Source organism: Eublepharis macularius, chromosome 5 (assembly GCF_028583425.1).
Source record: "Eublepharis macularius isolate TG4126 chromosome 5, MPM_Emac_v1.0, whole genome shotgun sequence".
Classification (NCBI taxonomy): domain Eukaryota; kingdom Metazoa; phylum Chordata; class Lepidosauria; order Squamata; family Eublepharidae; genus Eublepharis; species Eublepharis macularius.
In genome coordinates this window covers 108,682,103-108,706,260 of record NC_072794.1, presented here as the reverse complement: position 1 = coordinate 108,706,260, position 24,158 = coordinate 108,682,103, and the positions used below count along the sequence as shown (strand labels likewise).

Sequence of the window (24,158 nt, the reverse complement as noted above, 5' to 3'; positions counted from 1 at the left end):
GTTAACGGAAATAACGGATTGTGAAGTAACAAGTAAGGTGAAATATTTGGGAATCGAACTGACTGCTAAGAATATAGACTTATTTAAAAACAACTATGAAAAACTATGGACTCAGATAGAGAGAGATTTGATTAAATGGAACAGACTAAATTTGTCATGGTTGGGAAGGATTGCAGCAGTTAAGATGAATGTGTTACCAAGAGTAATGTTTTTGCTACAGACAATACCAATCATCAGTGACTCTAAGCAATTTAAGAAATGGCAGAGGAAAATATCAGACTTTGTATGGGCAGGCAAGAAGCCTCGAGTGAAAATGAAAGTTTTACAAGATGCAAAGGAAAGAGGCGGAATGCAACTGCCCAATCTAAGACTTTACCATGACGCAATTTGCTTGGTGTGGTTGAAGGAGTGGATGACGCTAAAGAATAAGAAATTACTAGCCCTAGAGAGATATAAAAAAATATTTGGATGGCACGCATACTTATGGCATGATAAAGTAAAGGCGAACTCGATGTTCCTGCATCACTATATACGGAGAAGTTTATATATAATCTGGAAGAAGTATAGAATCTATCTGGAAGAAGGAACCCCTTTGTGGGTAGTTCCATATGAGGTGATAGATCCGAGAGCTGTTGATAATGAGCAACAATGTCTAACTTATAAAGAAATAACTAGAACTGAAGAATCTAAACTCAGAATAAAGACTCAGGAGGAACTATCACCTTATTATGATTGGTTCCAGTATAGACAGATTAGAGATTTATATAACTCGGACTCTGTAAAGGGAGGTATACGAACAGAAAACTCGGAACTAGAGCAGACCCTTTTTAAAGAGGACAAGAAAAGAATATCTAAGGTATACCAAGCACTGCTGAAATGGTATACTGAGGATGAAATAGTTAAAGGACAAATGGTGAAATGGGCCATAAATTTCAACAAAGAAATAACAATGGAGGCATGGGAATACTTGTGGAAGACTACAATGAAGACAACGACATGCACTAGTATTAAAGAGAACATTTACAAAATGATTTACCGTTGGTACATGACAGCAAAGAAGATTGCGCTAGGGAATTTGAACACTTCTAATAAATGCTGGAAATGCAGGAAGCATGAGGGCTCCCTCTACCACATGTGGTGGACGTGTGAGGTAGCTAGGCAGTACTGGGGGGAAATAATAAGAGAAATGAGTGAGATTTTACAATTTCAAATTAATAAGAACCCAGAACTCCTGCTACTAAACTTGGGAATGGAGGGAATTCCAGCCCATCATAGGACGTTGATATTTTACATGACGGCAGCAGCTAGACTTTTGTATGCGCAAAAATGGAAAATACAAGAAGTGCCAACCATTGAAGATTGGATCCACAAATTGCTGTATATGGCAGAAATGGACAAAATGACAAGAAAATTGAGAAACCTGGACTCAGGACAGTTTAACACAGACTGGGAGAAGCTGAAACAATATTTGGAGAAGAAATGGGAGGTGGGAGGAGAACTGTGGCAGTTTGAGAACTACTGAAGTACAAAAAAATGTAGAGGGGGGTGACTTTACCGGGGAGGAGAAGAGGTAAAAGAGAATCTCTAAGCAGTTATGATATTAGATTGATATATATAGAATAATAAATAGAATATTGATAGAAAATAATTAATCATAAGGGTCAACTATAAGGATTGATTAACTAATAATATTTTTGATTCCGTACAGTGTACCAAACTGAATATGTTTATTTGAAGTTGTATATGAGTCAAATTGATTGATATCATATATAGACTTATGATCCATTATGGAAAATGGGACTCATAGTCAGGGTACAGAGTATTAAAAATAGTTAAAGAAGTATTGCTTAGAATAAAGGGAGAATATATATTTGTTAGATAGAGGAATATATAAAGAGTAAGGGAAAAGGGATAAAGGGTTGGAAAACTGTTGGAAGTCAACAAAATGGGGGGGGAAAGGGAGGGGGTTAGAAATTGGGAAATGGGAATATTGACTGTAATGTGTAAACATTTGATCCTAACCCAATAAAAAAATTTTCAAAAAAAAAAAAAAGGAAGCCCTATAAAGGGTGGCTGGGAAGGGCTCTGAGGTGGTGGGTGTGAGTAAGGAGTGATGATGTGGAGTGAGAGCAGTGCAATGCAAGAGTGGAGGCTTGGAGGAGAGTTCTGGAAGGAGGAGGCGATGGAGGATGCAGAGGGTAAGCAGGCCAGGTTGAGCAGGCCAGCGAGTGGACTGAGAGGGAGTCTGGGTGATGTATACCCTCCTTCCACAGAGCAGGGTCCTGCAGTATCCCTGGTGCCCCTCTGATGCCAGGGCCGGCCCAGCTGGGGCCCCGCCCAGCGGCGACAGCGACAAGCCCTGACACACTTTTCCTTCAGTGCTTCCCAGGCAATGGCATTGACACCGAGTGCCTCTGATTTGCGAAAGACTTGCTTTGCACCAGAGAGGGGAGCAGCAGACAGCATGGCACTATCGACATTGCCTCACAACAATCCCTTTCTGTGCAATTTTATGCACAATGCAAGGCAAGACTGGTAAGCAACCATTCAACATCTATGCAGGCATGAACACACTGGCTGGAGGAGGGAGGAGTCCTCTTGCCTTTGAGTCCTGGGCTGCAGCAAAGGCTCGTGCTATGCAGATCAGGATGAAAACAGGAAATTATAAAGAAGTATTAAAGGAGAGCCACACTGAGGAGGACCCAGGCATGTGGACCAGGTTGCCCATTAAGTTGCTTTCTACTGCTGCCATCCTTTGCTTAAGTACCACTGCAAGCCAACTGTGAATATAGAAGTCAACCTAAGTTAATGGGTCAAGAAGCAGGAGATGCTTCATCTTGCACAGACAAGACTTCCTTGTCTTAAAACCGTTAACCAGGGTTAAACGAGTGGAGATAGCAGGGCTGTGTGCACGGTGTGAATACTGAAGTCTTTCCAGATCAGTATTCCACATTGACTAATCTGGTTAAAGACTGGGCTCCCTTCATTTTCTTTATTGAGACTGTGACTTTGTTTTCAGTTTAACTTCTTACTCTTCATCATTTGACTCTAGGTTAACAAGTTTTAGTTAGAAAATGGTCATCCACATTTATTGGTAAAAACAAGAGGGGAAAAAAGAGGGTCATCTCATCCCTCATTAACAAAACCAAAAGGACCCCCCTCCCCAATCTCACTGTGGCTGACAGGATTTAAAAATAAGACAATCATTATTATACAATTTGGCCTTATAACGGCAAATGAAATATTCTTTTGCCTGAGCCTCAAAAGGTATGAAGTTTTTGCAAGTTTTGACAGTTCTGATGCATTGCCCTGTTATCTGCCCAAACAAATGAAAATGCCTATCAACAGGCTTGAACTTCTGTTTTGCTTCAGTTTCTTGAAAGGCAGCACTATGAGTAAATGATGATTCACAGAATATATTAACTACATATTGCAGACCAGACGCTTCAATTTAAGTTTGCACACATTGTTCAATAATGGATCAAAGCCCACAATATTACCTTCAGCTAGCCAACTGTGTTATATACAACAAACATGCCTTAATGTTTTTAAACAACAACTGTACAGTTGGCATTAATTTGTGTGAGGGATTGATACATGATTCTGTTGCAAGAATATCATTTTCCCAGTATCCAAACAGCAATATTTGGTTGCTTAGAAAAGGATATTCATCCTTCAGCTACAACTATTTAAACAGGTCTGACTGTCATACAGAATGTCACATTTTTGTAACTGGTTCTCTTACAGTTTAAATTTTTAAATGTATTATACAGTACTTTTATGCATGTGCTCTCTAGATTAAAGATCTATATCTGAAAAACGTAATTGTACAATGTCATCAGTCATCCAAAATATACCTCATCCTCAACATTGAACTGTTTTATTATATTATTATATTTTATGAGAGCCAGTGTGGTGCAGTGATTGGACTAGGATCTGGGATATCTGAGGCTGAGTACCTACTTGGCTATTGAAATGTGCTGGGTGACCTTGGACCAGTCACAAACACTCGGCCTAAACTACCTCACAGGGTTGCTGTGAGGATAAACTTAAGGAGTGGAGAACAGTATAAGCCACTTTGAGTCCCCACTGAGGAGAAAGACAGATTAAAAATGAAGTAAATAAAAAATAAACGTGTTTTATTTAGTTACTTTACTTATAGTATTACTTTACTTCGTTTCTTTCTTAATCACATACTTTCTCGCTGATACTTGATAAGATTACAAAATTAGAAAAACAATTCAATAAAAAACAGCACAACATATATCATAAGTAAAGCAACTGGATTGCAATTGTGGTCATTTAGATATGTGGTTCCTAGGCCATGAAGGGCTTTGTAAGTAATAACCATCACCCTGAAATGAATAAAGAAATTTATAATAACTCATGTAGTGACTGCAGAACAGGTATAATGTCCATACTCCATCTAATTCTGGACAGTAATAAAGCTGTAGCATTCAGTTGAAGTTTCCAAGTGGGCTTCCAGGGTAGGCCCATGTAATGTAATGGCTATGTAATGGCAGGCTGGGCATCTTAATATGCATGCAGATACTCTAGAGACAAGATGCATCTAACTCTGATACTTAGGAAGCAATCCTCCACAAACATCTAGTAAATAAATCAGTTCATGCTTCAGATTGTGCTGTATACTTCTAGAGACACTGAGGGAACTGAAACTTGAAGAATGACCATACCAGGTACTTACAATCTGAGTGAGTCAGTCACAAAATACAATACTAGGAACAGTGATTTACCAGGGACAGGGTAAAAAAAATTAGAACAATCCCTAGTAAACAGAACCAGTTGGAGTATACACTATAGATGGTTACTACAATAAACAGATGTTGCCCGGTAATGCCTAAGGCTAATTGACCTCCTCACCCCCCTCTCCTCCACACACACACACACTCCCATCTACCTATACTATTTTGGACCTGTATTTTTTTACATTTTGAAAAAACTTTTGCACAGTATGAGCTCCTGTGCTTTACAGTATTAGCACAGGTCTGAGGAATATCCCTCCAACAAGGTGCTTCCTGTGTGAGTTTCAAGTTGCCACATGCTACAGCAACAGTCCCTTGCTCTTCAGAGTCAGCTGCTGAGGCAAGCAGCCATGACAACAGCCTTCCCCTCAACTTCCTCCAGCAGCTGTTCACTCTGTCTTCTCCTGCGCCACAGCATGCACCATATAGTTTAAAAGAGAGAAGATAATGGCTGTCCCTGAGCAGCAATGTGAGGACAGGCTATTTGACCATCAAGTACCTTACTCCCTTCTGAGTAATGGAAAAAAACATGACTGGAGCATGTGTTACATGGAAAAGCATTACACTTAGCCCTTAACCTCTGGCAAGCTGTTTAGCCTCCATGTCTTGGTTTTTCAGTATCATAAACCAAGGTAATGTAATTGCCTCTACATTTTGGTGCTTTAAGACTCTTAAATAAAATGTGTCATCACCTTATGTTACATTTGCACTTTTCATCCCTCGCTCTCCACTCTAGAAGATGCTGTGTTGGTAGCATCCACAGCATCAGGAACTCACAAATGACACAGGTGAAATGTCGTATGAACTTAGTATAGCAGAACCCATATTTGAACGCACATTTCCTCATTCATGACCCTACTCTTCAGTCATTTCTCCAGTATAATTACGATGTGTTAACTGGTTGCCCCAATATATTATTTCCTCAGACTCTCTCAGTGGTTTGTGTGTTCAGTTTATTGCATCAACTTATAACTTACAATCATTTACTCCCTCCGTATTAGCTGCTCTTTCTAATGGCTTTTCCACACACCGGAAAGGTAGTAACTACTTTTTAAAAAAAGTTCCCCCTACTACATGTTACCAATTCCATACACATAGTTCCAATTAAGCGAACTCTGTCAACAGCTCAAGCCACCGAGTACTTGGATGTTCCAAACGGTAAACTCAAGTAAGAACCCAGGCAGATACAAACAGCATCTCAGGCAGGGCTGTCAGGTGTTTCATTTAATAGGGTATACATTTTAACAGGAGGAAGAAGAACCCAGAGGAAATGAGTCCATAGAAATTCACGACATAAATACATTATGAGGATTTTTTTAAAAATCTGCAGAGCAGGAGGAGGATTAGAGCACAGCGATTAAACAGGAACATCTGCAGCAGAATCTATCCGGATGCCCGTGGAGGGAAAGAGGCCAGGATACGCCGGGAGACAAAAAAAACTGGTTGAGAGGCGGGCAGGCTACCCCTTCAAGTTCCCTACGAAATACCACACAAGGGAGGGAATCAACCAGATCGAGTGGGGAGGGAAAATTAAGTCCACGAGAAAACAAACAGGCGACGGAAGGAAAAGAGGAGGAGGGTGCTGGGAATCCTCCCCCCCCTCCCCGGTCACTTCTGCTGTCGCAGAGCCCCCTTCGTCTTGTCCCGCCTCCCAGCGTACGACTCCTCCGCAGAGCCCTCCTTCGGCGGCTGCCTCGTAACCGTCTCCGGCTCTCCCTGCTACTGGAGGGACCCCTCAAAGGCAAGCCCGAGCGACGCTCACCTGGACAGGTGCTTCAAGATCTGCTTCTTGATGAGACCGGCCATGCCGGGCCTGGGCCGGGACAAGGAATCTCTAAAGCCCCGAGCGCTCCCTCATGTCTCACTGGCTGCCGTCTCCGGCCATCCCAGCTCCTCGCCTGCCTGCCCGCCCGCCTCACTCTCCCCCAGAATCCCGGCCACCACCGCGGCGAAGTCCGACAAAGCCGCCCAGCGCCCCCGCCCTCCGGGGAGAGGACAGGCGAATGCGGCGGTGTGACTGCGCCCTCTGTTGGCTCACGGGGAGGAGCGCGGCAGCCGCAGCAACGTCTCCGCCGGGCGGCCTCGGCAGAAGTAATCTCGAAGTTTATTCGCTTCTCGCTTGAGTAGATTTGTGCACATTGACTGTGTGTGTGTCCTCTGATTAACTCGAGCAGAATGTTTTAAAGCCCGTGTGGTAACCGAAACTAGCTCCTCCACAGAAGCAGGTAAAAATCTGGTACTTTGGCACAAATCGGCACCGGCACACTGATTCTGTATTCTTTGGATTAAAGTGTCATTTTAAAAACACACTAGATTAGAACAATTTCCGATTTCTTCAGGGTGGTGGTGGTGAACAGAACAACACTTGTACAAATATAGATCAAATAGGTTTGTGTACTAGGACACTATGGGCTGAGAGCTCTGTACAACAAAAATCCGGTATTTTACGCTTTTTGTGTACAAATTTACTATCTAAATAAATAAAAATAAAAAATCCAATAGAAAGCAATATTAGAGGCCATGGCAACTGAATCTTGCAGCATACTTCTGTCTTGAATACTGTTGTTCTTAACTTTTAATCTACTACCACCCACCAAGTATGCAATATTGGTTACTGAATGACCCCTGAGAAAAAATGAGGACATAAAAGCACTCTCCCTAAAATCAGCACTACAGCTAAGGCAGTTCATTGGGGGCGGTGGGCGGTAAATATTTATTGTTTGCCTGTGTTACATAATCTCAGGCATAATTCAATGACACCCTTGTGCCTGATGATCCATTAGCTAATTCCATAATTGCAATTTTCTATGTGCTACTTTTTAAAGAGTCTCACAGACTGAGTTTAGCCTCAGGATAGGATTAGCAATAGACAACTCTCCTCCAGTAGCTGTCAGAAGCCACTGCAAACCCCAATCACCATTTGCTCCCCAAAATTCTACCCTCCCCATTTGTAGATCATGCCTTGTGGGGCCAGATAACCCCGTTAAGAACTGCTGCTTAAGTATACTAAATTATTTTGGGGCTATCTAGAAGGCCCCTGTCCCCATACAGTACTGTACCATGTGCTATTACTACCACATTTTGTTTGCAGACTTTATCAGGGATTTCGCATCCAGTAAGTATTCTGATCTTTACTGAATAGTAAAGAAAGAAGATCATAACACCTCTGGCCCACTTTTTACACAAGCAGTCCTCATTCAGATTTTCTCTGTCCATAAGTAAAATATGAAGCAGGGACTTAGTTGTGGCACCACAGCAGCAGAATTCTGCTTTCCAAGGGAGACCTACCACTAGCCTGCTATCGACCAAGCAAGGGCTGATGTGGTAAGGAATACAATTATGTTTAGAAAGCCAGTCATTGCTTAAGCATTTCTGTGGGAGTGTCACTATATGTAATTGTAATGAGGTCATACCTTCTGTACAAGACTTTTACTTTGTAGAGGGCCTGGAGTTCCTTTAGGCAATAAAGAAACCACTTTTTTTTTGTTAAAGACAGGCTTTCAATACTTCACAATTATGAACTACTTTTTAAGACTGTGCTACTGATGATGATTAGAACAGCAAGCAAAAAACCACCAGGACTACCTAATACTAAAACGTTAAATCCAAAATGCAATAAATGTATCACTCAGGAATCATACCCTGAAACAGGTTAGTTTAGTTTTGTAAATTTCCACAAATGCTCTAAGGTGTCCAATATAAAGTGCAAAGTGTTAATAAATACATTAATACATAAATAAAGTCAAATCCATCTATAACCAATTAGCCATATGGTCATGTCTCCAATTAAGCTGTCAACAGGTAAGTCTATTAATAAATTCCTTGCTGAATGCTTTATATTGTTGTAAATTGTTTCTTATTCTTCTGTTTCTCACAGGAGAGGGTACGCCGTCCCTGTGGAGTCACCCAACGAGGAGCCTGGCTTACTTCCTCATTTCAGAGTCCCTTTGTCAAAAGCATGCCACAAATTACTTCCAATCTCCTGAAGGTGTATTCTTTGATCGCAATTCTTCCATACACAGGTTTCTTATCAAGACTTACCTATGTGTGTTTGGGAGGACATTCCAGTTTTTATTAAAAGTAATTTCTAAACTATTCTCCAGTACCTATTGCAGTCATAATTCTTATCATGGTATTTTCTAAAATTAAGTTACAAGCCTACTGTTAGATATCTAATAGTCAAGGTCTCCACAACTCCAAGAACCGGGACCACATGCTACAAAACAGATGGTTCTGCAAACTTGGGAGAACCCCCCATTTTGCAAAGAAAACTGAGAATTTAGAAAAAAAATGTTAGGAGTTTTAATTCCCATTGCATGCAAAGATCTCCAGTGACTGATGGGCCCTGCAGGAACTATGCAGTGACCAAGGACTCCAAACAACCCTCCCATATTTGGTACAGTGCTGAAGGAGTGGGGTCCATTCCTCCAACCAGCTGCTTTAAATGCCAGTGGATGACCATCTTCTGGGACCCAGGAGGCAAGGCGGGGGGGGGGGGGGTGAGGAACAGGGAAGGGTGCCAGGAGGTAAGAAACAGGAAAGGGTGTTTGGGAGAGGGGAGAGAAAAGGGTTCGGGGGGGGGGGGAGGAACAAAGCCAAGGGAAATGGGAGCCCCCTTCCCTACAATTCCATAGCCCCCTATCATCACCCACACACTCTAAACCCACCATGACTTATGGCCTCCTAGAATACCCACTCCCTGTGAATTTTGTGGGGCACTCCTACTCTGAGGCTCTCAAGGCATTAACATGGCATGAGTCTACAAAGACCCACATGAACTCTGGGGAACTGATTCATAATACTTCTGAATTTGCATGTTAAATAGGAATAGTTATGAAGGCTTAGATTGCCCTCTCATATTTTTATACTGGTTACAGACTGATATGGGGCAGCTTATTTATGCCTTTGAGTAACAAACTCAATTATTTAATGAATTTCTCATTAATTCCTACCAACTACTATTCTCAACACCACAACACAAAAAAGCCCCAACCACTAAAAAGGATGGCTTTAGACTTACCTAGGTTTTGATCAATCTTTGTGTCTATAATAAATGTCTATACAGCAGTAAGTTGCATGTTTATTTATTACCCAAGACTTTACATATTTTGCATGTCTAAAGTCTGCTATTTTGTAATTGTGATTTTCCATAGCAGATATTTGCCAAACAAACAAGTTCCACAATTTAAAAGAGATTAAATTTTGGATCCACAGGGATTCAGTACACCATGTAGAAAACAACTTCTGTTCATTTATTTAGTAAATTTTCTTACTTCTCTGAAGAGATTAACCAAGTTAGTGTATATAAAACATAGTTTCAATCCTTAGTTTAATATAACGACGCTTCCTGCTGTAAGTTCTCTGCATTTAATTAAAACACAGCACTCCTGAAGGGAGGAAAACCAGTCTGCTTGTACCTACATATCTGATGGAAGGCAAAGTCTTTCACAGCAAGCTAGTTTGCTATACACTAAATCCTACAAGCAGTTATGCTGATTTAACCCATTAATGGAAAAATAAGCACACAGTTGCCAAAAATGTCCTAACAGAAATCGTTGTGAATCGCATTTCAAGTTGGGAAATAAGCAGAAATTCCTTAAGAACAGCTGAATATTGCATTTCTGATTACTATGCAGTTATAACCTACTTTAAAATCCCATTATCCATAATTAAGATACCACTATTTAGCAAAAAAATAAAACCCAACTTGTGCTTCCAGGAACTTTAATACTGTCCAGAGTTATCAGCACAACAACCCTAGTAACTTCATTTATCCCCATAAAAGCAAAACTGGCAAAGCAATCTATCGCTTGCACAATCAAAAGCAACAAGTAAGAGAGACATTTCTACACCCACCACTACCAGGAGTACAGAAGTCCTTAACTTTTGTTAAGGAAATTGCTGTTGGAATCAAGTGTGTGCAGTTCATTCAATGGGCAGCAAATGGTTTTAGAGTGGCAAAGCTCATCGCATTAATTTATAAGCTATGCAAGACATCTCTGGATAAGCTATGCAAGACATCTCTGGATATATCCCACAGGAAAAGTAAAAATAAGACAGTAAACTAAGCCTCGTTATATTGCATCATTCTATAAACATCATTCTAGCTAATATAAACCTGGGTGGACAGACTATGCTCAGGAACTACCTAGCTTTCTCAAGCTGTTCAAAATACAACTCCCACCCAATGCTACCCTCAAGGGCCTTTGCAACAGAGACCCGTTTCCTTCTTTTTCTGCTGTCCAGGCACAAACATGAAAGGAAAGCAGTATTAAGAGCATAAACGGATGGAACCTCCAAGGTAGCAGATCACTACTGATCATGGGCTGGGTTGCTGGGGGGAAAAACAACAGCAGTGGAGGTGATGGGAGAAACCATACAGTGTGGAGAGAGAGGGAAGAGCCATAACAACAAAGGGAGAAAGAGGTGAGAAGGGATTGTTTGGAAGGAAGAACTGGTTGCAATGGAGAATTTTCAATCACATGAAAAACTGGGTATGCAGCTCTCAGGTTTAGTCTCACTACAGAGTGATTAACAAACACCAAGACTATGTATAACAAGTATGAACATTTTATTCTAACAAGTCACAATCAAATGGATTTGAAAACTGTTAAAGCATTAGTCCAAGACTCCTACTTGTCCCCTCCCCCTCCCACACACACGTTGAGCCTGTACATTTTTTTTAAAAAAAGGTGATTTGAGTGGTATTCTGGACAATGCAACTCCCAAGCCTCGGTCACAGAACAGCATATATAAAATAAAAAGGAGGAATGGTGCTTTCCACTCCACTTTATCTGTCTGGACGAGCCATTCCTGGTCTGGTTGGCACCATCATAGGTCTGGATGGAGGTCTCATCATTGGAGGCCCTGGCATCATTGGCATGTGTCCTCCCATAGGCGGTCTCATCCCAGGAGCTATGGGGAGTGGAATAGATACAATACATAAGAAAGACACCAAACCAATTTATAGTAAAATTGTACATTTCTATTAAAATTGTACTGAAAAAGCTAACTTGGTTTCTTTGGACATTAGTCCAAACACAGAGGAGTAAATGTTAACATACAAAACCTTTATTTCTAAGGAGGCATTATAGGCAATGGGTGACCTGGAAAACCTTTGAATTTCTACTTCCACGTTCTGATTGATCACCATAACGAAATGGGCTTTTTTTGCCCAGTTGTAGTTGCTCTCTAAAGGTGCTATTGGACTCATATCTTGCTCTTGTAATGCTTTGTTTAATAAGAAGCCCTAGATGATCAGTATTTGGGAGCATCAGAAATTGCCTGATGCTATGACCTTCATTGGGGAAGTGAGCTGCCATTTCCTAACCCATTATATAAATATAAAACTATACAGCTATCAATTGGGAGAACCTGTTTATCTAAACTAAATGAGCCAGGATTTCTGTAAAGTTTTTAAACCAACGTTGTTTTCAATCTCTAAGAAAGCTTGGCAATGCCACTGAACTCAAAACCCATTGAGGAGTATAAAATTAGGACTGCTGCTTCAGAGATCTGAAATATTTCCCTCCCAGATGACTAATTTATCTTAGAGTCCCAATTAATGGTCAATGAGAGTTGGAAGATGTCTAGCCACTTCTGCCTCCACACTTACTGCCTCTGATGGGAGTGACAGGACAGCCAAAGCAGATGGTCTAAGGCCACTGGACACTGCATATCAGCCTGAGGCATTGACAGGCAGGCCAGGCAAGAAGAGATGCTGGGAGAGGCCGCCTGCAGAGAAACGGGGCCCTGGCACTGTGATGAGGAGTGACCTGGCAGGCAGGGCTGGTGACAGACTCGCTGCCTTTGGGCCCGACTAGACCAGGAAGGCTGGCCTATGAAACACTAGGGAAGCACCAGGGAAGTGAAGGCTTGGGAGGGGACGCCCCAGTCCCACAGAGCCTCACCCCAGCTTGAGGGGGACTGGGCAAGTCCAGGGCTGCCCCATCCCCAAGAATTCATTTATTAGTCTGGCCCAGGAAAGATCAGGGAGGAAGGGCCAGGGGACAGGCGTGTGGCAGGAGAAAGGAAAATCGGGACGCTGTCAATCCAGCCACTTGTCTGTGAGCTGATGCCAGCTTGCTGGGACAGGACCATGGAGGGTGCAGTGGCCCCGGACTCCGGCCTGATGGTAGTAGATCTTGACAGATGTCAGAACAACCCAACTCAATGCAGGAAATTCAAAACTAGGGCACACCTAACATATTCCTGTCCAACCTCTACTTGAAGACTGTCAGTGAAGGACAGCCTAGAGTTAAGAGTGGTGTTTGGAGAGGGAAAATAGTTACATAGCAGGATTATATTCAATAAGGTTTCTAGTTTAAAGATGCAGGACTGGATCCAAAGCATCAAGAGTGGAACTCTAATAATGTCACAGAACTATCCCACTTCCTCCTCCTCCTGCATCCCACCATGCCCCGTGAGGCAAAATAACTCCCAGGAACAGATATGGAAGCAACATGGAGGTCTGCAGTAAGAGAGAAGAAACTCGTAAAAATCTCATATATACACAATTCCCAGCAGTAGGTTTTTTTGCCAACAGAAATGAGCCTTATAGCCAACCCACTAATTATATTCCAATGCAACAACCACGAGAAGCTATGGCTCCATTTTTTTAAAAAAAGCTGCCTGCTAAAATGTCTACCCCACCCCACACATAAAACCCTAGAGACTCTATCTAGCGCTTATTTGTATGTCTCAGCTTTTATGCCTGTTCTTGAGTTTACAATGCGATCTCTCTTCTGGCTTTCTGGGGCATTTGCTTTGGCAACCTCTTACTGTAACAGATGCCCAAACTTTCCCTTGCCTGATAGCCCTCTGGGGCCCCAGATACTCATCATCATTCACAATTTTTATATGCAGGCTCTTGCCAGAGAGTAAGCATGACCATAATGCAGAAGGAGGCAGTCTTGCACACCAGAAAGGAAACAGCAACTGTGTGGGATCATAAAAGACTGGGTAAGTGAATACTGGAAAGTGATGGAGCGTATATGCATGTAAATAAAATAAGCGATCGGTAAAATAGGTATTTAATGTTTAGATAGATGTCCTGGCTTTCACTTTTGTTAATCCAATATAAAGATGTATGGTTTATTGATAAAAGCTGCCTGGAATCCTGTGAAAATAGGCAGGATAGACACTCTCTTGCATATTCCTTCAAAATACAATGTATGCAATCTAGAACTTACCAGGTCCAACTGGCATCATTCCTGGAGGAGGTGGACCCATCATTGGCATCATTGGAGGTCCACCCATATGGGGTGCTGGCATCATACCAGGTCGCGGAGGACCAGCTGAAGTTTGACACATGAACAAATATGTCAAAACAGATTTGCAGATCAACCCAATATCTCAGATATATAGAACCTATTGTTACAGCTTTGTTCGTCTGTTAATAAAAGTCTCTTGCAGTTATTTTGACAGTTCTAGAGCATAAGGCGTTTTAGCATCTCCTAAGACACAGGGCTGTGTACCAACTTTTGTATGCATTACAGACAGTTCCTCACGTTATCAACCAATAGTGTAGATTATTGGAAAAGATTCAGTCCCCTTCACTACCAATGGAAGGTTATTGATAGCTTACTCTCCCCCAAAGCACAAAAAACCCAAGATTTTTTTTCTTGAACATATAGCAAAACATCCACCATATATTCATACTACTCAGAAATAAGACATCAGAAGTCACTTACGGATATTTGGTGGTGGTGGTATCATAGCTCCTCCTGGAGGTGGAGCAGAGAATGGAGTGGGTGGGATTTTCCCTTGTTGAAATGCAGCCGCTACATAAATGCAAAAATGGCAAAATGTGGTTAGTCAACAGATACACATTTTGAAGTGTATCACCCCACTCCACTATACTTTCCAAGCATAACTCTAATTATCCTCTCTCTTCAGCTCTGCAGCTGCCTGGGTAGACTTTTTTTAACCAACACATCTAGTCTAAGATGATTCAGCAATTTCAAACAGATTAATCTGTTGTTTCCCCCCCAACAAATTTCTTATCCATAGAGGAAAATACCTGAATGCAAATCAAGAACTATTCTGATACATCCCATCAGCAGTGGCAAAACTGCTGAATATAGTCCCCCCTTCTTTTGCCATGAATTTGTTTATGGTACTGTTGGACATGCACCACCATTTTTCAATGGGGCATTCCAACAAAACCCAGCATTTGCTGATTAAAATGTTTAGCACTTCTGTGGCATTCCCATTTGGGGAGGTGTCAGAAGCATAATTACAGAAGTGCTATGGAAGAAGGGGCTGAGCTGACTTTCTAGGTACCAGAACTGAAGTTACAGTGCAATTCATCGAAAAAGAATCAAGGCTGATAATGATTCTAGAGGTAACTCTTTCCATTGATATGACTTACTTGTTTTATCAATCAGGCTCTGCGCTTGTTCTTCCATCCATTTTTGATAGTAGTCTTTCACATTCTCTTTGTGTTTTCTTCCACTACAGTGGGTTTTTCTTACAGATGGCTGCAAGACAAATAACCATTTCTCTCCATGCACTAACTTTACCTGGGAAACCATTTCTTGCTTAGAGAATGACAAGAGGAAGAATCACAAGGCTTACAGTTCCCATTTCCAACTCTTTTGCTTAACTGTTCTTCCCTAGTGGCTCTGCTCTCACCTTGCCCTCCCCTTCATGCTTGTGCACTCTTCTCTACCACACTGACCTTCTTCCCTTTTCATAGTACAGTAAGCACCCACCCAGATCTTGAGAGGCTACTTCACATGATCTCAGCAGCCATTTTGTATTGCCTAGGCAATGCAAAATGTCTGCCATGATTCAATTAGGTAGCCTTGCAAGATGTCAACACAAGTATTTTTTTAATACCCATTTTCCTGTGATGAGGACACAAAGCAGCTTTCTTCTTTCTTCCACTTTATTCTCAAAACAACTCTGTGAGGTAGTTTATGCTGAGTATGTGTGTGATTGTCCCAAGGTCACCTAGCAAGCTTCCATGGCAGAGTGGGTAGCCTCCAAATTCTAAACCATCCACTGCACAACACTGTATATCTTTATGTTTATTCTTCCCACTTATTTTGTTGTTTAAATTTTTTCTGCCACCCTAAGAGGACCCCTAGGTTTGCGGAAATATCTCCTTACTTTGCTCCATTATGCAGATTTTGTGAACTGCAACGTACTGTTATTCCTCAAAGTGCTCAGCATAGTATCTCAAAATTTTGTAACATCACAAAGACTAACAGATTTACTATGTAACTGTTAAATGAGAATTCAACAGTAGATTTAATTGTATTAGCCAAAGTTTAATCATATACCATTATGGCTGTTGTGAATGGTCACTATGCTTGCTTGTACTTTAAGATTTACACAAGCCATATCTTTTGCATTTAATAGGTCTTTTAACCCAATATTCCAGTAGGCCAAGCAAAATATGTCATATTAGTATACAAAGCCCAAATAGAAATGAAAGCTAATCAAAAGAGAAAAAGATCCATTGAGAGTACATGCAATTCCTTCCAACTGATAATTATGTTACAGCAACATTGCAGAGGAGCAGTTTGGTGCTGAGGTATTGCATTCATATAAAGTCTTCTAAGAAAATTAACTTTTCTCCCACATACTCTACTTCACGTTGCCTTTCAAAACTTCAGAAATGTTTGGGAATGTATGAACTTAAAACAACTGACTCTTAATTTCAAATAATTTCCTCTTGTTTGTTTTTTGTTGTTGTTTTCTGCAGAATGCACAAAGAAGTGACTCAATAACTTTTATCTTTCAGGGCACAATAACTACACATTAGTAAATTATTTTTCCAGAGTTCAGCCACTTGCAGTTTTCTATTGATAAACAGAAAACACCCAGAGCATAAAACAACTTCAAAGATCTACTGAATATCAATTGTCAGTCTGCAGGTTAGATTCAAACTAGGAAAGATCCTCAAGCTTAATACTTAATAGGAAAGCACAGCTGCAGCTCTAACACTGGAACTTTGTGAAACTTGTTACTCACAGAGTCATGGGTGAGGTAAGTATCACAGTAATCGCAATAAAACCTGGAAGGAGACAAATGTGAATTGTAAATGGAGTAATAAATAACACTTTATCCTCAACATTTGAGAGTTGTTAAAAAATATTATACTTTACTGTTAGACTCATGATTTGATTCAATTGCTTGCAGAGTAAGAACAGAACTATTTCACTGATATTTCCCTCAAAGAATAAAATTTTTTTATTTGCAATATGAAGTAACTCTCTTTGGTTTGCCCCTTCAAACATATTTTTCTCACATCTTTGCATCAACACTCAAAGGGAAGGAGGAGCAGCAATAGCTACTCTCTGACACAAACATGGACCCCATCTTAAGATCATAAATAGAACCTCCTGGATCAGGCCTGTTGTCCATGTAGCCTAGTGTAGTATTCTGCGGTTTCCCTGCGGGACCAAACAGGGAATTTTGGCCAAGGCCCTCCCCTCCTACTGCCTCCCAGCTCATATTCAGAAGCTTGCTGCCTTTTACAAGCTGGGAAAAAGTTACCCTTATAATAGTTTTTGCAAATGACAAGAAAACAAACTCAGTAATCACAATAATAATATGAGAGCAACTGGATCAATACTTGCAGCAACTCAACAGAATTAGCATAGGATGGTAATCTTAAAAGTGCAAACAATAAACCCACCGTTATCATATGCTACCATTTAACTTGAAGATAAAGAAAAACAGCCTCATACTGATTAACATCTACAGGCAGTGAACAAACATGTGATGGAGAGTGCTCTTAAGTTATAGCTGAATTATGGTGACCCCCCTCCCGCAGGGTTTTCATAGCAAGAGACTAACAGAGGCGGTTTGCCGTTGTCTGTCTCTGCAACCTTGGTCTTTGTTTGGGGGGGGGGGCGGTCTTCCATCCAATTACTAACCAAGGCCGACCCTGTTTAGCTTCTGAGATCTGACGAGATCAGGCTCACTCGGGCTATCCAGATCAGGGCAAACCGACATGACAGGCAACAGCAAACCACTTGTTAGTCTCTTGCCATGAGTCAGCTATGCCTTAACGGCAAGTTCTACTAAACAGATATGACTCGTTTTTTTAAAAAAAGCGCCTTTTAAGAATGTGATACTGAAAGACCGAAGGAATGTAAAGATAATTAAAAAATGGCCGACAATCCAACATTATTGATCCTTCTTTCGGGAAAAGACACACACCCTCCTGCTCCCCCTAAACCCACATCTTTCGAGCCCCAGTGGGAATCCAGCCCTCCTCAGAGGAACACCGCAAGTTACTCACTTGGGCATGTTGGCTTCAGAAGCCGCTCTACCGGCCGCACGGACTTCTCCCGGAAGTGACGCGAACCATTCTGCGACGTGTTTCCCTTCCGGAAAAGGGTGAAAAGTTAAGTGCGCGGTTTGAGCGACTGGAAACAAGATGAAAGCTTCTACTGGTTATGACGCTTTGCAAACGGTATAACGTATTGTCCTCCTAGGTGGAAAACCTAATGATTGCGTTTGAAGTGGAAAACCCAGCTCATTTTTAGACTGGAAGTTCTCCTGCGACGCTATGAGCCGCCGAAGACTGGCCGCGGCTGTAAAACCGCGGGATAGCCTATGGCCCAATCCCCTTTTGATGCATTGCATACTGGGATTTGCAGTCTTTCTAAATATCGTTCCAGATTGTTATGGCAGGTGAAGGTAGTCTGTGCAGGAATAGAATTTTCTTTTGCGAAATCGCCTTTTTAGCTGGAAAGAGGAGGAGGAGAAGCACTAGAAACACGAGATCCGCAGCAATTCCACAACTGAATCGCTACTATACATTTTCAATTCAGGGCTTCGGTGACCTTCACATTCATTTTCAAAATTAAGTTTCCCGCCTTTCATTGGGCTCCCTACTGCCTTTCACATCCGTGCACAGTAACCTGCCAGGTGCAAGCTGTCATTATATTTGTTGTCTCGCACAATGCTGCTTGATGCTGTGTTAATTCCATGCGTCCCTTCACCACACGCCTGTTTACTGAGGAGCCAATCACTGCAAAATCCAAGAAGACTAACTAAAAGTCGTAATCACTGTTAGTGGTACTCTTAGGATGCAGTCCAAAACACACTGGCATCTCAAGCTGTACTTGTTTTCTCAAGAGCAAATCTCAATGGAAAGCTGACACTGAACGCAGAAAATATATTAAAAGTATTTCTATGTAATGTGTTTAAGTTGACATTAAAAAAGTACAATTCCCATTTTACTTTTAAGAATAGTATGAGTCTTAAGCTTCCTTGCTCTGTTATCCTGATGTCACTATTATGGAAATAAATTTCTTACATTTAAAGATCTCTGCCTATACCAACTACATGTTCAACTAAAGCACACTGAGAATCACATTTTGCAAAATTTCATAATATGAAAAAAACAAGTTAGGTCAGGGAAAGATCCTAATCTAGCCACCTCACCCCACCTTGACCTAGGAATTCTAGTTTTTGACATGCCCTGGGCATTTTTATATGAAGAATGAAAAAAAAGTGACCTATAGTTTGTCAGGAAGATGAGAATTTTTTGTGTGGCCAGATCAATGATGACTTCACAATTCATCGAAGAAATTGCGTCTACACAGAACACAAGGTTGTCTTTGAACAATTTAATCACTCTCAGACTCTGCACAATAAACTAAGATCTAGAGTAGGCTTGAACAACATAAAGCTCTTGGGCTAATCCGTGTTTCTTTCTTGTCTTTTGGCAGCTACCAAGGAGAATTCCAACTATTGTTTACATCTGTTTCCACTATCTATGAAAATCTCCACGGCCCAATTAATTCCATTGGGTGTGGACAAGCAGATGGAAAATGCCTGCATCACTAGCAACAGGAAAACCACACAAAATTGCCCTTGTTTAGAAACCACCTACATCAGAATTATTCCTCTCTCTGGATTCAAAAGTGCATCATGTAGTTGCTGACACATTTTCTAGTCTGCTGGAGCCAGCCAGTCATGCTGCACAGCACATCTGCACCTGAAATTACGTCAACATGTGATTGCTGGGAAAACAAAAATCTTGTATACAGAGTACTATTGTTACTGAATTATGGGAGCAAACCTACGCAGATCTACTCAGAAGTAAGTCGGTTTTATTCAACATAGCTTGTTCCTAGGGAAGTGTTCTTAGGAGTGCAGGCTAAGTGTGAACATGAAGTGTAAAGATAAGAACAGCCCTGTTGGATCAAGTTAGTAGTCCACCAGCAGGGGCAGAGCGAGAAGGAGAAAATGGCCCTGAAAAGGGTCCCACCCCAGCCTGCCTTTTTCCAGCTCCCCAAAGGAGGGAGAGAAAGCATGCCTGGCCAGCCCAAAGTGTCTTGTTGTGCCTGGCCAAGCCTCAGGGCTGGGTGGGGTAAGGCCAGGCCTGCTCCCTCCCTTGCTAGGTGTGGGCAGGTGCATCTCTGAACCGGGCTGGATGGGCATCCACCACAAGGATGGGGAGACATCCCTCACTGTAGCAAGACCACGAAAAGGCATCCCTTGCCATGGCAAGGGCAGGATCAGATAGCATGGTGAAGAACAAACAGTTCATTGTGCTGGGTGGAGGAAGTCCAAACAGGGAGCCTCCTTTGTGTGCCTGCAACTTGTGACAAACTTGGACCTGCCCCTACTTGGGATGATGTGGCCCTAACAGCAGTGTGCCCCCAGGCAGAATGTTCCTCTGTAGCCTTAATGGCCAATCCACTCCTGCCCAGATGTTTCATCATCTCTTCCTGATTTATCATAGCACCTGCAGTGGAAAGTAATAGTGTATTGTAATTGGTTTGTTTGATAGCTGCTGACTTATGGATATTTTGTAAACTTGGGATTCTTTTATATTAACATTTAGAAGTATGACATTGTTGTACATGGTTTAATACATGTCTTTGTAGCATATTGCACTTTATATATTTATAGCAATACTTTTTGAAATACACCTTTAATATATACAAACCCTTTTCATTGGTATTTCCCTCTGCTTTTGGCTCTTCCCAGGTTTTTACCGAACTATTGATAATATACAGCAAAGCATCTCTCCAATTCTATCTAAATTAAGAGTTGGGTATATTATTTATTCTATTGCATTATTAGAGTCTTTCTTCTTCTATCATGCCTCTCTAAACAATAATTTAAGAATTGCTGTATTCATACTTGAGTGACTTTATGGACTAGGTGTGTCACCCTTTTTGCTATGTAATCAGAAAAAAAATAGCTGTTCCTGCCCATGAGCCAGAAAAGTTTTCTTGTTCTTACAATATTCATTCTAGTGCTTAATACTAGTGAGATGTCCGCTCTTTTCCTATTTTTTGTATAGCACTTGCAGTGTAATCCTAAACAGTTTTCCATCTACGCTTGCCATCGCCACGCCATGCCTAAATCCCCTTCCTCAGCCCCAATCCCCTAATAACAGTGAATCTTATGCAGAGTTACACCCTTCTAAATCCATTGAAGTCAATTATCACAAAAGGGTGATACCTTGTTTAGGGATACACTGTGGGAGAACAATCTTAAACAGATTTAATCAGAATCCCACTCAGTTCTATTCAATGAGGCTTACTCCCAAGAAAGTGTCTCTAGGATTGCATTGTGTATCACATTTAATTATTAGCCATGTCGTTAGTTTTTATTAGCTGTGAAGCAATTTACTGATGTGAATCAGAAGAATTAATTTGCTTTAATTTAGTAAGAATACTTATGCTCTAAGCAATTACATGAATTTTGTTTATCACATATCATGGTCCTTCCTTATATTAAAAATGAAAATATCTACAGCTGCTTGGCATGCTTTACATGTCTAAAAATTTTTACTATCACAAGGGTGATATCAAGATGGGTAGCCACGTTAGTTGTCTGTAGCAGTATAAAAGAGCAAGAGTCCAGTAGCACCTATAAGACTAACAAAATTTGTGGTAGAGCATGAGTTTTCATGGGCCACAACTTGCTTCTTCAGAAGTTTCACATTATTTCCATATACATATTTTTGTGTATTTACTTTGCCTATGTAAATATAGCTGTTGATGTACAATGCAGTGAACCTAATAGAAAATGTGGAGTTACGTTGCTTCTGCAGATCTATGCAACACTGACCTTTCTAGCAAAACTAGACCATCCCAATAAACCAGATTATAAAGCTTCTGTTTCAACCTTTCTGGCTGTTCTACCTTTTAAATATTAAAACTGGATATGTGCTTGAAAAACAAGCCCCACTGACCTCAGTAGGGCTTATTTTTGAGTAAATGTGAATAGATTTTAACTGCCCAGCCTTCATTTTATTTTTATTTTGAACACTTAAGTTTCTTGCTGAACGCCATAGTGTTCACCATAGTTCGCTGAAGAAGGGACCTCTGACTCTGAAAATCTTGTTGGTCTTATGGCACCACTTGACTCAAATCCTGCTGTTCTACTGTAGACCAACGCGGCTGAGCGTCTAAAACCATAGTGTTAGAAAGGTCGCTTCTAGTACATTAAGTTTGCGATCCTGTGCAGATACACTTGGGAACAAGAGGCCTCAGTGAACGCAGTAGGACTTATTTCGGATTAAGCAGGTATACGGTTGCACCGGGCAAGCCTCCAATTCAAAACAGAACGAAAGAGCCTCACTCGTTCGGTCCAGGGGCTGTTCATCAACCTGCGGATACGAGATCAGCTCCTGCCCTCACTGCATGGGTATGTTTGTGTTTTGGTTTCCTCTGCTGTGACATCATCACGTCTGTGAGGTCATGAAGCGTGGTGACGCTGGCAACGTCGACGTGCCCTGCGTGCTGCTCGCTGGCTCCCCCTCCCCCATGCAGCGCTGAGGCGGCGGCAGTGGCGGCTTACTGGCAGCCCGGGGCCTAGTGGAAGTGGCCGGGCTGGCGCGGGCGGAGGGGGGCCCGGCGCCATGGAGGGGATGGACGTGGACTTGGACGCCGAGCTGATGCAGAAGTTCAGCTGCTTAGGAACCACCGACAAGGACGTGCTCATTGGCGAGTTCCAGCGGCTTCTCGGTTTCCAGCTTAGCCCCGCCGGCTGCGCCTTCTTCCTGGACATGACGAACTGGTACAGCCGGGCGGGGGGCAGGCGGGAGACGCCGGGGAGGGGGGCGCTGCTCCGGAAGGGTGTCTGGGCTGAACGAGTTCATTGGCTGGGAGGGCTGAGCGTAGGCCTCGGAGGACCTTTCCTGAGGCCCTCCATGCTCCCTGCCCCGGGAAGCGCTGCTTTCCCTTCGCCCTGCCGGGTCGCCCTGTTAAAGCGACCTGGTAGAAGGCCTGAATTGGCCGCCTAAGCTACCAACTTGTCGGAGTGGCGGTGTAGCGCCGTGCTCCTGTGTACAGTGAACAAACTCTGTGCAATGTAAACAACCCCAGTGTGACGCTTTTCGGCTGGTTGGACGAGTCATGCGAGTGTCACCCGAATAAAAGCAGTTGCCTTTTCTTATCAGCAACTGCGCTTAGGGAGGCCTGCTGAGGATAGCTTCGTTGCTCGTCCTAAAATCTGTACTTCGTGACTGGTTATATATCACGTTGTGGTTTTGTTTCTGTCGCAGGACTGAATGCGAGTTCTTCAACCGTTTTAAAATGCAAATTTGTCCGTTCAGTGTTAGAAAGGGCCTTTGCTGCTATGAAAAGCTGGCTGTGTTTGATGTTATCTGTGTGAACCATCCTCCCTTGTTTTTTGGGTTTTTTTTAAAGAACGGGGGGTTTATTTACATTGGATTACACACTGGAGATATGGATTATTAGTTTTTACAGTGCCAGAATTTTGGGTGTGAGGGGGAAGGGGGGAAACCAGCCTGCTGCTTTTTTGCCCAAACTGGTATGTTGTTTTTAAAAGATGGTGTAATTTGAAATCTACCATGGTTGTCAACATTCATGGACGTACCAGATTCTCTACTACTACTTTTGACTTAGTTATGTTATTTATATTCTGCCTTTCTCATTGAGACTCAGAACTTGCAAAGTACTTTACAGCATTTGTAGCTCCCTTCATGACAGTCCTGTGAGGTAGGTCACAGTTGCTGTTTTTTCTGATGAGCAGTTGAATATATGAGAGGTTGGTGCTCTACACAGTGATTCCCTTATCAAAGATAAAACTTCACTTGTTCTCTGAGATCCAAGACAGTTTTCTCTCCGAGGGATCACATTAGATAACACTGGAGGATAAAAGAGCTAACGTGCAGTCTCCGTTCACAGACCGGACTAATCACATTTGCCATTCAGTCAAAAGTCTGGAGTCATGAGAATCTCAATTTTAATTATTTGTTTAAAAAGTACTTCTAATCCACATGTTGGTCAACAAAATCTTTAAAAGTAGCATAGGCATTTGGGTGAAAAATCTGTAGTGGTATGGTGTCCAGGCATGTTTTCAGTGGAAATGCTCTATACAGCTTTCTAGTTCTTTTATCCTTCTGGCTCTACTACCCCTCTGCAAACTTTATAATCTTCGATG

General features: G+C 41.9%; 3 protein-coding genes across 4 annotated transcripts in view; 1 reads left to right on the top strand and 2 right to left on the bottom strand.

Annotated features, from left to right (window-relative positions):
• Positions 1 to 6,767, bottom strand: part of BLTP3A (bridge-like lipid transfer protein family member 3A) — a 109,481-nt gene extending 102,714 nt beyond the window's left edge. Inside the window, exon 1 of the mRNA XM_054979899.1 lies at positions 6,526 to 6,767. Coding sequence (XP_054835874.1) covers positions 6,526 to 6,569 — 44 coding nt within the window. The 5' untranslated portion in view covers positions 6,570 to 6,767. The remainder of the gene's footprint in view (positions 1 to 6,525) is intronic.
• A 4,548-nt stretch (positions 6,768 to 11,315) lies between these two features.
• On the bottom strand, positions 11,316 to 18,104 carry SNRPC (small nuclear ribonucleoprotein polypeptide C). Its single transcript, XM_054979291.1, has 6 exons — positions 18,022 to 18,104; positions 16,746 to 16,788; positions 15,136 to 15,244; positions 14,456 to 14,545; positions 13,955 to 14,059; positions 11,316 to 11,678 (listed from the first exon to the last, which is right to left on the bottom strand). Exons 1-6 carry the CDS (start codon positions 18,027 to 18,029, stop codon positions 11,554 to 11,556), a joined length of 480 nt encoding a protein of 159 aa, XP_054835266.1. The 5' UTR covers positions 18,030 to 18,104; the 3' UTR covers positions 11,316 to 11,553.
• Positions 18,105 to 22,514: 4,410 nt separating this feature from the next.
• Positions 22,515 to 24,158, top strand: part of ILRUN (inflammation and lipid regulator with UBA-like and NBR1-like domains) — a 61,267-nt gene continuing 59,623 nt past the window's right edge. For both annotated transcript variants that reach the window (XM_054979639.1, XM_054979638.1), the window contains exon 1: positions 22,515 to 22,769. In XM_054979639.1, the coding sequence (XP_054835614.1) occupies positions 22,612 to 22,769 (158 nt within the window). In that variant the 5' untranslated portion in view covers positions 22,515 to 22,611. The remainder of the gene's footprint in view (positions 22,770 to 24,158) is intronic.